This window comes from Megascapheus bottae, chromosome 3 (genome assembly GCF_031878675.1).
Source record: "Megascapheus bottae isolate mThoBot1 chromosome 3, mThoBot2.hap1, whole genome shotgun sequence".
NCBI classification, from domain to species: Eukaryota; Metazoa; Chordata; class Mammalia; order Rodentia; family Geomyidae; genus Megascapheus; species Megascapheus bottae.
This window is the reverse complement of record NC_143511.1, coordinates 48,459,488-48,473,141: the sequence shown is the minus strand read 5'-3', so window position 1 is coordinate 48,473,141 and position 13,654 is coordinate 48,459,488. Positions and strand designations below refer to the sequence as shown.

Below are 13,654 nucleotides of genomic sequence, written 5' to 3'. Positions count from 1 at the left end.
TATTTGGGATGATGATATGGCTCAGTGCTAAGAGTTTGTGCTAGACACTCAAGAGGTCCTAGGTTCAAATTCCTAGCATTCGTGTCCCCAAAGAGAGAAATAAAAAACATTAATTACCTTAGTGGTAAAGGTGTAGAAACAGGCTGTGACAGTATTAATGCATCATGAACTGACAGCTGAAACAAACAAAAGGTAATTTAATAAAACTAATTTTGAATCCTAAATATTCAGATCAATGGAAAAGTTTAATAAGTAGTAAGACATACTTTTGAAACTAACATATAAAATGATAGTGTAGTTACTTAGAAGTATTTGTAAATAATTAAAAAGTATTTGTATTGGGCCGGGAGTTTGGCCTAGTGGTTAAAGTGCTTGCCTAGCATGCACGAAGACCCGGGTTCAATTCCTCGGTACCACATACATAGAAAAAAGCCGGAAGTGGTGCTGAGGCTCAAGTGGCAGAGCTCTAGCCTTGAAAAAGTCCAAGGACAGTGCTCAGGCCCTGAGCTCAAGCCCAGGACTGGCAAAAAAAAAAAAAAAAGTATTTGTATCATATTTTTTTCCTTTTTTGCCAGTCCTGGGGCTTAAACTCAGGGCCTAAGCATTATCCTTGGACACATATTGCTCAAGGCTAGCGCTCTCTCTGCCATTTAAGCCACAGCACCAAGGAACTGAACAGAGGAATCAAACCCAGGGCTCTGTACATGCGAGGTGAGCACTCTACCTCTAGGCTGTGCTCCTGGCCATGTATGATTTGTTTTAAAATGTTAATTTGAATTCTGATCACATGCATTTTAAGCAACTGTATTGATTAAAATTCTTACTTAAAATGTTTATACTTGAGAGTTGTTTTGTTTATATTAATATTTTTTCCAATACTTTCAATATCAATCATCATCTGACTCAATCTTATCATATATAACATAGATATCTTAGAGAAAATATTAGCTTGCTCCTTTACCAGTGCTACTCAAAGAGAGAATATGCAAACTGTGTCTAAGAAGAGGTATAAAAATGTGAACTAAAACATTCAGCAAGTGAGGTACCAGTGGCTCACACCTGAAATCCAAGCTACTCAGGAGGCTGAGATCTGAGAACTATGGTTCAAAGTCAGCCTGGACATAAAAGTTCCTGTGAGACTCTTATTTCCAATTAGCCACTCAAAAACTAGAAGTGAAGCTGTTGCTCCTGAGCAAATGAGCTCAGGAACAGCAACCAAGCTGTAAGTTCAAGCCCCACAACTGACCAAACAAAACAAAAATTCAGCAGCTTTTCTAGCAAGCTGACCTTGATTTTATATCCAAGCAAGCAATCCATGGAATCACATCTCTGAACATGTTCAGACCAGTTCACTCTATACTAATCTTACTTGGCAAGTTACATGTGTCACAAGCTATCTGTCTACCCAGATCGGCACTTGTTTTTTTCCTGGTATTAATCAGAACTTGAACTCAAGGTGTGGGTTTTATCCCTGACCTTCCGTGCTCAAGGCCAATGCTCTACTACTCTGTGGTGTGGGCTCTATCTCTGATCTTTTAAGGCTAATGCTCTACTACTTTGTGCCATAGCTCCATTGTTGCCTTTTTTGGTAGTTACTTGGAGATGAGAGTCTTACAAAGTTTCCTGCCTGAGCTGTCCTTGACCCACAACCTCAAATCTCAGCCTCCTAACTAGGATTACAACAGCATGAGCCACTGGTAGCTGGCTGCAAAGATCTCTCATTTATTTATTTTTTAATATAATTTTGTTAAGGTCTTATACAGAGGAGAGAGGAGTTACTGTTTCATAAGTCTGGAAAAGAGCAGATTTCTATTTGGGGGACAATGTTATCCCTTCCTTTGCTTTCCCAGTTTTCCCTTCTCATCTCTGCCCCCAAGTTACATAGGTCATTTTCCATATAGTGTATACCAAGTAGTACAATTGTATTTACTTACCCTTCCTCTTTCCCTTTTTGCGAGGTCTGTCATTTATTACAGAGAAAAGGAAAGCAGTTCTTACCAGGTAATGTGAGAAGCATTGTTATAAGACTGTTATAGTTTCTCCCTCTAACCACAGGCTATTTCATTTTAATACTGGTCACCCTGATATTAAGAGTATGACTGCAGAATAACTTGAGGATTTAAATTATTAAAATTATCTACATACAGCTATGAATGGTCTTTATGAACCATGATGACAATGTGACTAATCAAAATTATTATGATTAAAATTCTATAGGTCAGAGATCCAAAACTCTGTAAGAAAGGTTCAATAAAGTTATTGAATATAGGAAAGAACATAATGAACATATATTAGTTCACCTCAAAGGGTTACAAAAATCACTTCTGCAATGATTGGAATAAACATGCAAAACTCTCAAAATAATTCCTTTTTAATTACCTGTACAAGTATTCTTGGTCTTTGTGCTGAAGGAAAAGGGATGTTTTGCATAAAATGTGAAATGTACCTAGGAGGGATTATGAAATAAAAACTATAATTATTTTCATAAAATCTAGCAAAGATTTTAACAAACCTTAAATATCACTGTAGCTGGGCATGGTAGCATATACCTATAATCATAGCACTCAGAAGACTAAATTGAGATTTGAGTTCAGGGTCAGCTTAAACTACATAGTGAAAACTTATCTCAAAAGAAAATAAAAAATCACTATACCCCAGTTACGATATGTTTATTTACTTAACACCCATAAGGCAAGAATTTTTCTTTTTTGTTAGTTGTGGGGCATGGGCACTATGGGCACTGTCCTTGAGCCTCTTTGTGTTCAAGCTAATGCTCTATTATTTGAGCCACAGTGCCACTTCTGGTCTTTGAGTGGTTAATTGGAGATAAGAGTCTCATGGGCGGGGGCGAGGAGGGGGGGGCGCACAAGTTTAGCCTAGTGGTAGAGTGCTTGCTGAACATGCACGATGACCCGGATTCAATTCCTTGGTACCACATACATAGAAAAGCCGGAAGTTGTGATGTGGCTCAAAGGGTATACCTCTAGCCTTAAGAAAAGCCCAAGGACAGTGCTCAGGCCCTGAGTTCAAGCCCCAGGACTGGCAAAAAAAAAAAAAAAGAGTCTCCTGGGGACTTTTCTGTCCTGGCTGGCTTCAAACTGTGATCCTCAGATGTCAGTCTCCTGAGTAGCTAGGATTACAGGTGTGAGCCACACTAGCTCATCTGGTAAGAACTTGGTCCATACTGGGATTTCAATTTATGGCCTAGGTGTTGTCCCTGAGCTTCTTTTGCTCAAGGATAGCACTCTATCATTTTCGCCACAGCACCACTTCCAAGAATGCTCTTTTGTTTTTTGGTGTCCTGGGACTTGAACTCTGGGCCTGGGCACTGCCCTGAGCTCTTCAGCAAAAGGCTACCACCCTACCCCTTGAGCCACAGTGTTATTTCGGTTTTTTGGTGGTTAATTGGAGATAATTAGACTTTTTAGGGCGGGGATGGCTTTTAACCGCAATCCTCAGATCTCAGTCTCCTGAATAGCTAGGATTACAGGCATGAGCCACCAAGCACAACTCCAAGAATGTTCTTAATGTAAATAAATAACCACTAAACTTCTTATATATAATATACTTACTGATTCAAAATTCTTACTCAGGGCCAGGAATTTGGCCTAGTGGTAGAGTGCTTGCCTAGCAGCACGAAGACCTGGGTTCGATTTCTTGGTACCACATACACAGAAAAAGCCAGAAGTGGTCCTGTGGCTCAAGTGGTAGAGTCTCTACCCCTGAGAAAGTCCTAGAACAGTGCTAGGCCCTGAATTCAAGCCCCAGAACTGGCAAAAACAAAATAATAAAACCAAAACCTTACACTTAACATCAATTAGTTTACCTTTATTAGTATCTATATCAATTTAGAGATATTTCATATTTAGAACTTGGATTGGCCACTTGTGTAGAAAGTGTATGTCATGGTTATTAGAGAATGAATAAGAAAACTGAACACATGCAACAAATTTTCTTTTTTTTTTTTGTCAATTGTGGGGGGCTTGAACTCTGGACCTGGGCGCTGTCCCTGAGCTCTTCTGCTCAAGGCTACCACCCTACCCCTTGAGCCACAGCGCCACTTCTGGTTTTCTAGTGGTTAATTGCAGATAAGAGTCTCATGGACTTTTTAGTGCCCAGGGTGGCTTTGAATCCCAATCTCAGCCTCCTGTGTAGCTAGGATTACAGACGTGAGCCAATGTGCCTGGTTATGCAACACAAAGCCAGCCTAAGTGTGTGTGTGTGGGGGGGGGGGAAGGAAGGACCTGAGACTCTTATCTCCAAGTAACCTCTAAAAATGGGAAGTGGGGCTTGGCTCAAGGTTAGAGCTAGGGCGTTAGCCTTGAGGTGAAGAGCTCAGGGACAATGCCCAGGCTGAGTTCACGCCCCATGACCCACAAAAAAAGAAAAAAAAAATTCTCAAGAGTTGCATTTGGACATTTTTAGCAGCACTCTTCAATGTTAAGTTCACAGTCAATAATCAGGTAGAGAAAAGAGTTAAGTACAAAGCAGGGTAAGTATGACTTACCTGCCCTTTCAACTTCAGAGCTACAAATTAAACAATGAAGCATGTATTTACACCTCCAATTTCCCACCAGACAACCCTCTATCTATTACTTCTTACACGTACTTCTCAATGGGAAGAGGATGTGGTCCAGACACAGAGAGTTTGTAGATAAACATAAGAAATTTTCTAAAAGCTTCAAAAAAAGGCCAGTGTGACAGTAAACAAATGCATTTGTTTGCATTGATGGGTTTGATGACCATTTTCCTCTCCACAGGTGTCAATAGGCCCAGCTGCAGAAGCTGTTTCTCTGTTAGAAGTTCCCGAGAATAGGGTTCATAAAACTGGATAGCAGCTCCATACACCTATAAAGTAACAGAATTCTGTTTGAGTTTGCTTTTAAAAATTTAAGTTCCCGCTGCCAGTGGCTCACACCTGTAATCCTCACTACTCAGGAAGCTGAGATCTCAGGATTAAGGTTCAAAGTCAGCCTGGGCACAAAAGGACCTGAGACTCTTATGTCCTCTAGAAAACAGGAAGTGGGGCGTGGCTCAAGAGTATGGTGCTAGCCTTGATCTGAAGAGCTCAGAGACAATGCCCAGGCCCAGTGGTAGGGCAGTAACTGTGAGTTGAAGAGTCCAGGGACAGTGTCCAGGTCCAGAGTTTAAGTCCATGACCCACCCCAATTTTTTTTTTTTTTAAATTAAGTTCCCCTCTTTTAGGTCCTCCCATTTGATTGGCTTGAGCCATACTCCTGGCAGTTTTACGTTAGTTATTTTTTGTAGAGCTTGGGGTTTTCCTCTGGACTGGGCTTGAACTTCAATTCTCCTACCTATACTTCCCTCTCAGTTGGGAAGCTGTGTCACCACACTGGGCTTAATGGTTGAGATAAAGGTCTCACCAACTTTTTCTCAGGCTGACTTCAAACCACTGTCCTTTCAGTCTCTGCCTCCTAAGTAGCTTGCATTACAGATGTATGATACTATAAGCAGGATGTTTTTTCATTTGTGATACTAGGGATTGAACCCAGGACAGGGCATACACTCTGCCAAAGATATACCTCAAGCTACATCCCAGCCATTTCTTTTACTTTCATTAAACATTAAAAAAAAGGGGACCACAGACATGGCTCAAGTGAGAGAGGGCTTGCCTGAGAAAGCCAAAGCACCTAGTTCATACCCTAGTATTGCCAAAAAGGAAAAAAAAAAAGATTTCCTGTGAGTATACATCACACAGATAAAGAAAATGAAAACTCTTACTCAAAATAAATCTCTCGACATTTTTTCCACTAAAATTATAAAAACAAACATATAACTTACATAAAATTGATAATCTTGTCATTTATCTATGTAAGTCATATATCTTCCTACAGTGCATTTTTGCTTAGTACCCACTACAGAAGGTTCTCTAATGTCCTCAGTGAATGAACACATGTTTGTGTGTTTTATTGTAGTAAAATATATACAAGATAAAAGTCAGCACTTTTACCATTTCAAGTATATGATTTAGCATACTGACCTTCCCAATGCTGTACAGCCATTACCTCCAGTCTCTACTAAAGAAAAGCTCTAGATCCTTTACATTTATAACTGCCTATCCCTTATCTCCAATCCAAGTCCTGCTAACCTATTCTACTTTTTGTCTCTGAAACTCACCTATTCTAACAGTATCTCCTATAAGAGGAGTCATATAATAGTCCTTTTGGTGTTTTGCTTATTTTACTTAGCATGTTTTCAAAATTCATCCAATTTGCTGTATATACCTGAATTTCAATGATTTTAGAGGCTGAGTGGTATTCCATTGCATAGACCTACCACTTTCATTTACTCATGCATCCACTGATATACACTTGAGTTATTTCCACCTGTCTATGATGAATAACACTGCTATGAATATTGGCATATAAATGAGTTTTTGTTTTGTTTTGCCAGTCCTGGGCTTGAACTCAGGGTCTGTATGCTGTCCCTGAGCCTCTCTGTGCTCAAGGCTACCACTTGAGCCCCAGCACCACTTCTGGCTTTTTCTGTGTATAAGGTACCAAGGAATCAAACCCATGGCTTCATGCATGTTAGGCAATCACTCTACCACTAGGCCACACTCCCGGCCTCAGTTTTTTTTTTTAATACGCATTATGACAAATTATAACCATAAATTTCATATTTATATGACAATACTGCCTAACCAATGAATAAGCCTATAGGCTACCAGTACTCACAGCCCAATTATGCTTTGTTTTTCTCAGTAAATTTGCTACTATAGCCTGCATTGTTCCCTTCATTTTTTAAAATTATCATTACTCATAGGTAATACTGTTGCCTGAAAACAGTACTTTATTATTATAACTCTTTCTCTACTTTTTTTTTTTTTTTGCCCAGTCCTGGGCCAGAGTAGCTAGGATTACAGGCATGAGTGAGTCACCCGGCAGTACATCTTTATTCTAAAGACTTAATTTCCCATTATTCTTGGAAATTCTTCAACCAAACAATACCTCTTAGAACTTTTTCCCCCCTTTTCTAAAGATCTCTTCTTTAAGAACTCATTGAGCTGGGCACAGTGGCTTATGCTTGTAATCCTAGCTACTCAGGAGGCTGAGATCTGAGGATCAAGGTTCAAAGCCAGCCTGGCACTATAAAAAGTTCATGAGACTCTCATCTCCAATTAATCACCAGAAAACTGGAAGTGGTGCTGTGGCTGAAGGGGTAGGGCAGTAGCCTTGAGCTAAAGAGCTCAGAGACAATGCCTAGGCCCAGAGTTCAAGTCTCACAACCAACAAGAAAAAGAAAAAGTGAAAAGTGGTTCTATACCTCAAGCGGTACAGTGTTAACCTTGAGCAAAAGGTACTCAGGGAGAGCACCCAAGCCCAGAGTTCAAAGCCTAACACCAGCAAAGAAAAAAAGTCTTTTTGTTTGTGTTTTTTTTCTTTTTTTCTGGGCGGGGGGGTATGGGTCTTGGACTCTGGGCCTGGGCTCTATCCCTGAGCTCTTCAGCTCAAGGCTACCTCCCAACCCCTTGAGCCACAGTACCACTTCCTGTTTTCTAGTGGTTAGTTGGAGATAAGAGTCTCATGAACTGTTTATAGTGCCAGGCTGGCTTTGAAGGCTGACCCTCAGATCTCAGCCTCTTGAATAGCTAGGATTACAGGCAAAGCCACTGTGCCCAGCTAAAAAGGAAACCTTTTATTTCATTCTAGGGAAGCACTCTACCACTAGGCCAAACTTCCAGCCCTAAACCTTTTATTTCATTCATTCTTCCCTCAGATATAACTTGCCTGTTGTTAAAATCATTCATTAAATTTTCATTTTAAAGCCTATATTTATCTTTTCTAATCTATTATTTAAATATTTGTTCTTTATGATAGTCTAAGTCCCCATTATATATTGTAAATAGTATATTAAATATATACCATGTTATACATTGAATAATATAAAACATACACTCGATATCTATGGTACTGAGGAATCAAACTCAGGGCTTCATGCGTGCAAGGCAAGCACTCTATCAGCAAGCCAAATTCCCACTCTACTTACAAGATTTGAATAAAGCTTATATGAATCACATTATAGGATTAAAAAAAAAAAGACAAAAAAGGTTTAGTTGCTAAGGCAAAGATGTACCTTTTCAGCTGAAGAACCTGTCAGAACAAATGTTGAAAAAACTGGAAGTGGATGTTTGGTTTGGGGATCCCAACATTCAATAGTAGCTCCCATAGGGAGGCAGAAGAGAGGCACAGATTCGGAGAGTGGGAAGGACTCATAGTCTTCTTCTGGATATCTAAATATTAAACCTTTGGAGAAAAAAGAGTGACAATTTTTCTCTTAGAAGTCACTTTTTCATAAATTATCCATGATACAAATTAACAGGGGACATATTAATAACAAATTTCTTGGAAACATTTATGTACAATGTCAAAAACCCATTTTACCTCTGGCTGTAGCAGAAATTAACAAGTAAACAAGCTAATTTTTGTTATATATTGCTCATGAGTTTATAGCAATGGAAACATATTCAAAAGGCAAATCAATACTCCCTTGTTAAACAATTCTGACTGTCGATCTTAAATGTCCTTTCTTCCATACATGCTAACACCTCGTGAAGAATGGTTAAGAATATACACATTATTTACCAAGTATTTCAGTTAGTCTTCAAAAAAATGAAAAAAGGAATGTTAATGAAAAAAAAAATGCCAAAGCAATAGAAGCTGTTACAGCCCTAAACTTGTGTGAAGAGAGAAGCAGTATATAAGAGTCATGAAACATAAACAAAAGGGAACTGGAGATGGAGACTAGGGAGGCAGGAACAGAGAACACTCTGATAACAGTAACAAACAAAGCCCCTTCTGAACAAAGCAGCCGCACATGAACTCATCAGCCTCAGATGTTGCCAATATAAGGACCACTTCCAAGTTAAAAACTACCAAGTTTAAGTGGTAGAATTCAGAGTTCAAATTAAGTCTCTAAAAGTCTGTACATGAAATAATTGTTTCCTGCAAGTTTAAGTGATACCTCTCCTCCAATGCCCTCTCCCTAAAACCTTAAGGAATTGTGTACAATTTAGCTGATATATTACAGCTATATTAACAGCACCATACTTTTAAAAACTGATACTAAAAGTTATCAATTTGTGAGAAGTAATGCACCCACTATCTGGCAAATGTAACTGTAACCCCTCTCTCTATACATTACCCCGACAATAAAAAATAAACTAAACTAAAATTTGAAAATGACACTGAAGTTTTATCATTATGTTTATATTATAAACTAAATAGATTAGCAAAAATATTTCTATGAAGACACGAGTTTTCAGATAGGAGTTTTCTTGATGTTCCTTCATTTCAAAAACTGTGCATGTGCTGGGAGTTTGGCCTAGTGGTAGAGTGTTTGCCTAGTGGTAGGTATGAAGACTTAGGTATAATTCCTCAGTACCACATACACAGAAAAGGCCAGAAGTGGTGCTGTGGCTCAAGCGGCAGACCACTGGCCTTGAGAAAGTCCAAGGACAGTGCTCAAGCCCTGAGTTCAAGTTCAGGACTGGCAAAAAAAAACCCAAACCTGTGAATAATTAAAAAGTAACTGGCACTGCTTTATTTCCCAAAGAAGTATTCCAGTATCTCTTCTATTTGCAACTAGAACATAGCTGTATTTTCAAATTTTACCCCACCATACCAGTGGGATGAAAAGGTCACACTTAAATTTTTTACAGCCCTTAACACTTTATTGTCAGAATGTGGTGACAGAGTTCTCAAAACTTTCATGTTAGAAAAGTTTCTCAGGTCTCCTTTCTTTCATATAGCTGATTCTTTGCAACAAGGGAGAAAGGAAGCAAGTCCACCTTTCATGGCAAGTAGCATATGGTTCAAATCAGACACACAAAGATAAGAGAAGGAAATATACAAGAAGTAAAGATACAGTTTGATACCTTTCTGATTGCCAAAATATAAAATGCCAGAGAATAAAGTTTTCCATTATATTGTTAAATCTGTACGGGTAGACCAAAAACTTGAATGTTTATTCCACATAAGCTGCTTTGGGAACAAGTTTAAATTTAGCGAATAGTATACTGGGGAAGGGGAAATATTAGTATAACTTGTAGATAAATATTTAAGAAATGTTAAGTCTTGGGCTGGGAGTTTAGCCTAGTGGTAAGAGTGCTTACTTAACATGCACGAAGATCTGGATTTGATTCCTTAGTACCATAAGCATAGAAAAAGCCGTAGTGGTGCTGTGGCTCAAATGGTAGAGTTCTAATCTTGAGAAAGCCCAAGGATAGTGCTCAGGCCCTGAGTTTAAGCGTCAGGACTGGCGAAAGAAAAGAAAAGAAAAGAAAAGAAAAGAAAAGAAAAGAAAGAAGGAAGGAAGGAAGGAAAGAAGTCCTTACATGTTAAAATTATACATAATTCAATTTTATGAAAATGTCTTCCACAAATGACATAATGAAAACACACTTTGCTACTTTGAGTCCAATCTATATATATGTACCACTATCCATAGTAGATAAATTTTTAATTCACTTACCAGCTTTATAGGCTAATGCATTTGAAGCAGGCACAGACTTCTTATAACAAAGAAATACACTGGAACCCCACTGTAAAATATAAATCAAATTTTGCAAAAGACAAAAAGGTGAAAAGTAATTAATTAGGGATTTTAATTATTTATACAAGTTTATTTAAAACCTATAATTATGCAACTGTAACTCCTGTGTACATCAATGTACAGTAACTATTTTAAAAAACTGGAGCTGGAGCATGGCTTAGTGGTAGCATGCTCGCCTAGCATGCATGAAGCCCGAGGTGTGATTGCTCAGCACCCCATTCACAGAAAAAGCCAGAAATGGCGCTGTGACTCAAGTGGTACAGTGCCAGCCTTGAGCAAAAAGTGTCCAAGGGCAGTGCCCAGGCCCTGAGTTCAAGCTCCAGAACTGGAAAATAAAAAAGAAGACTATGATTAGCCAGATGTAGTGGCACACTTCTGTAATCCCTGCACTCAGTAAGCAGAGGGAGGATTGTTGCAAGTTTAAACTAGGGCCATATAATGAACACTGTCTTAAAAAAAAAAAAAAAGTTGTATGCTTATAGGGCAAATGCTTATAGGAAAAATGCTTGCTTAGCATATACAAGGGCCTGAATGTGATCCCAGTACCAGTAAAATCCTAAACCCTTTGTTTACTGAACAGCAAAACAGCAAAACATGGTTGAAAACACTAAAAGGAAAGATAGGAGTAAGAAGACAGTAAAGTTTCACAGGGTTTAGAATTCTACAGTTAAGTGTTTGCAAAAGGAAGCATAAAGCAGACCTATAACTAGGGAAGCCTGGGGTCCCTGGGTGCAGTGAGGTAATCAGGCCCAAAGATCAGCCTGCCTTCATGCAGAGCAACAGTGTACATGGTCATCTCACTGGTGCCACATTCAGCCAAGACTAGATTAACCTAGAATAACCTTCAAAATTAATCTAGCTCAACATTAAACTGCAGGCTTATAAAAGTAGAATTCAAATATATATATTGAATTTTTTTAACTAGTCCTTTTAAAAAGTAAGTGTACAAAGCCACAGTATTTTTGTTTGTTTGGCACTCAGAAGTCTTTAATGATACTATCATTTAAAGTTTGTGTAAGTATATGAGAAGCAGAAACCACTTTACCTTCCACTGAAGATAAACAGAGGTTATAAAATTAAACATTAAAAGTGATTACAGAGGTCGGGAGCATGGCCTAGTGGTAGAGCGCTTGCCTAGCATGCATGAAGCCCTGGGTTCAATTCCTCAGTCCCACATACACAGGAAAAGGCTGGAAATTGTGCTGTGGCTCAAGTAGTAGAGCACTAGCCTTGAGGAAAACCCAAGGACAGTGTTCAGGTCCTGAGTCCAAGACAGCAAAAAAAAAAAAAAAAACGTGATTACAATGAGCCAGTTTGTTTTTTTGTTTTGCCAATACTGAGGCTTGAACTCAGGGGCTAAGCACTGTCCTTGGGCTTTTCTCAAGACTAGCATTATACCACCTGAACTCACAGCACCACTTCTGGTTTTTTTCTGTGTATGTGGTGCCTAGGAATGGAACCCAAGGCTTCATGCATGCTAGGCAAGCAAGCACTCTACCACTAGGCCACGCTCCCGGCCCTGATGAGTAGGTCAGTTTTTTTCAAGAAACCCTCTTGCCAGGAAAGAAAGTCAAGAGTGGTAGTTGATGGTCCAGGATAACAAAGCTACAAAGCCAGGCACCAGTGGCCCATGCCTGTAATCCTAGCTACTCAAGAGGCTGAGATCTGAGGATTGTGGTTCAAAGCAAGATAGGGCAGGAAGGCCTATGAAATTCTTAACTCTATTATTGGCACACAGAGTTCAAGTCCCATGGACCAGATGTGGGGATAAAAAGACAAAAATACAATACTTTTAACAAATAATGTAATGGGCACTCCCCCCTACTCTTCTCTCTGCAATTGTCTTTGAAAATACCACTGAAAACCAGTTAATAAAATCACTAATGTAACAGAAACAGGATTTATTAAATGGGGTAGAAAAAGAAGAAAAGAATGAAAAGAAAGAGAAAGAAAGTGAAAGGAGGGCTGGGAATTTGGCCTAGTCATAGAGTGCTTGCCTAGCAAGCATGAAACCCTGGGTTCTATTCCTTGGTACCACATACAGAGAAAAATCTGGAAATGATGCTGGGAGGGGAGGGGAAGAAGGGAAGGAGAAGGGAAGAAGGGAAAGTGAGGGGAAGGGGAAGGAAAGGGTAACATATACCTATAACCAAAGTACTTGCATGAGGCCAGTATACAGGAAATATTTAAGTACACAGTGAGACCCTATTTCAGAAACACAAACTATGTAAGTAAGATTAAATATGTTGTATTTTTTCTACATAATTAAACAGAATAGGATTAAGTATGAAGAGTTTTTTCTACACCACTAAAATAGAAAGTCATTATAAATCATAGAATGTGAGCCAATCAGCTCTGGATTTGCTGTTCAACACTGTTCATATAAAATAAAATAAAAAGTAAGAATCATTTTAAAATGAGAATTGTGACTAACAGTAAACAGGAGTTCAAAAGTATCCTTTTTGGTTTGCTTTCAAATGAAAACTTTGTAATTAAACAATTTTCTTCTTACCATGCCAGAATTTAGATTTTTGTCAACCTTGCAGAAGGTATGAGGAGGTGTTTCTCCTTTGCTGGTTATGATGACACAAATATCAGTTACAGCCAAGGAATTCTGGGGTCGAACTAGAGGAGCTCTTCGGTAAGTGATAAAGATTCTCTGTGAAGAAGTGGAGCTGTTGTTGACATTGGCACAGCGACCATAGGGAGTGGCGACGATCACGTTACATCCTGAAATAAGTCTTTCTTTCCCATCATATATAACTCTGCATGGAAGAGAAGGGACAAAGAGAAAGACAGGTTCATATTAAGGATGATTTTCTTTTCAGGTTAAGGATTGCTTTCTTTTTCTTTTGGCCACTTGAATTCCGAGCCTGGGTACTATTTCTAAGCTCTTTGGTTCAAGACTAGTGCTCTACCAGTTCGAGTCACAGCTCTACTTAGGGTTTTATTTTTTTGCCAGTCCTGGAGCTTGTCCTTGGGCTTTCTCAAGACTAGAGCTCTAGCATCTGAGCCACAGCACCATTTCCAGCTTTCTTCTATGTATGTGGTACCAAGGAATCGAACCCAGGTTTTCGAG

General features: G+C 39.0%; 1 protein-coding gene across 3 annotated transcripts in view; it reads right to left on the bottom strand.

Annotated features, from left to right (window-relative positions):
- Dennd4c (DENN domain containing 4C) overlaps nucleotides 1-13,654 on the bottom strand; it is a 104,885-nt gene that overhangs the window by 71,832 nt on the left and 19,399 nt on the right. For all 3 annotated transcript variants that reach the window (XM_090330041.1, XM_090330042.1, XM_090330043.1), the window contains exons 3-8: nucleotides 13,088-13,340; nucleotides 10,495-10,564; nucleotides 8,098-8,267; nucleotides 4,610-4,848; nucleotides 2,380-2,446; nucleotides 118-176 (exon numbers count right to left, since the gene is read on the bottom strand). In XM_090330041.1, the coding sequence (XP_090186167.1) occupies nucleotides 118-176; nucleotides 2,380-2,446; nucleotides 4,610-4,848; nucleotides 8,098-8,267; nucleotides 10,495-10,564; nucleotides 13,088-13,340 (858 nt within the window). The remainder of the gene's footprint in view (nucleotides 1-117; nucleotides 177-2,379; nucleotides 2,447-4,609; nucleotides 4,849-8,097; nucleotides 8,268-10,494; nucleotides 10,565-13,087; nucleotides 13,341-13,654) is intronic.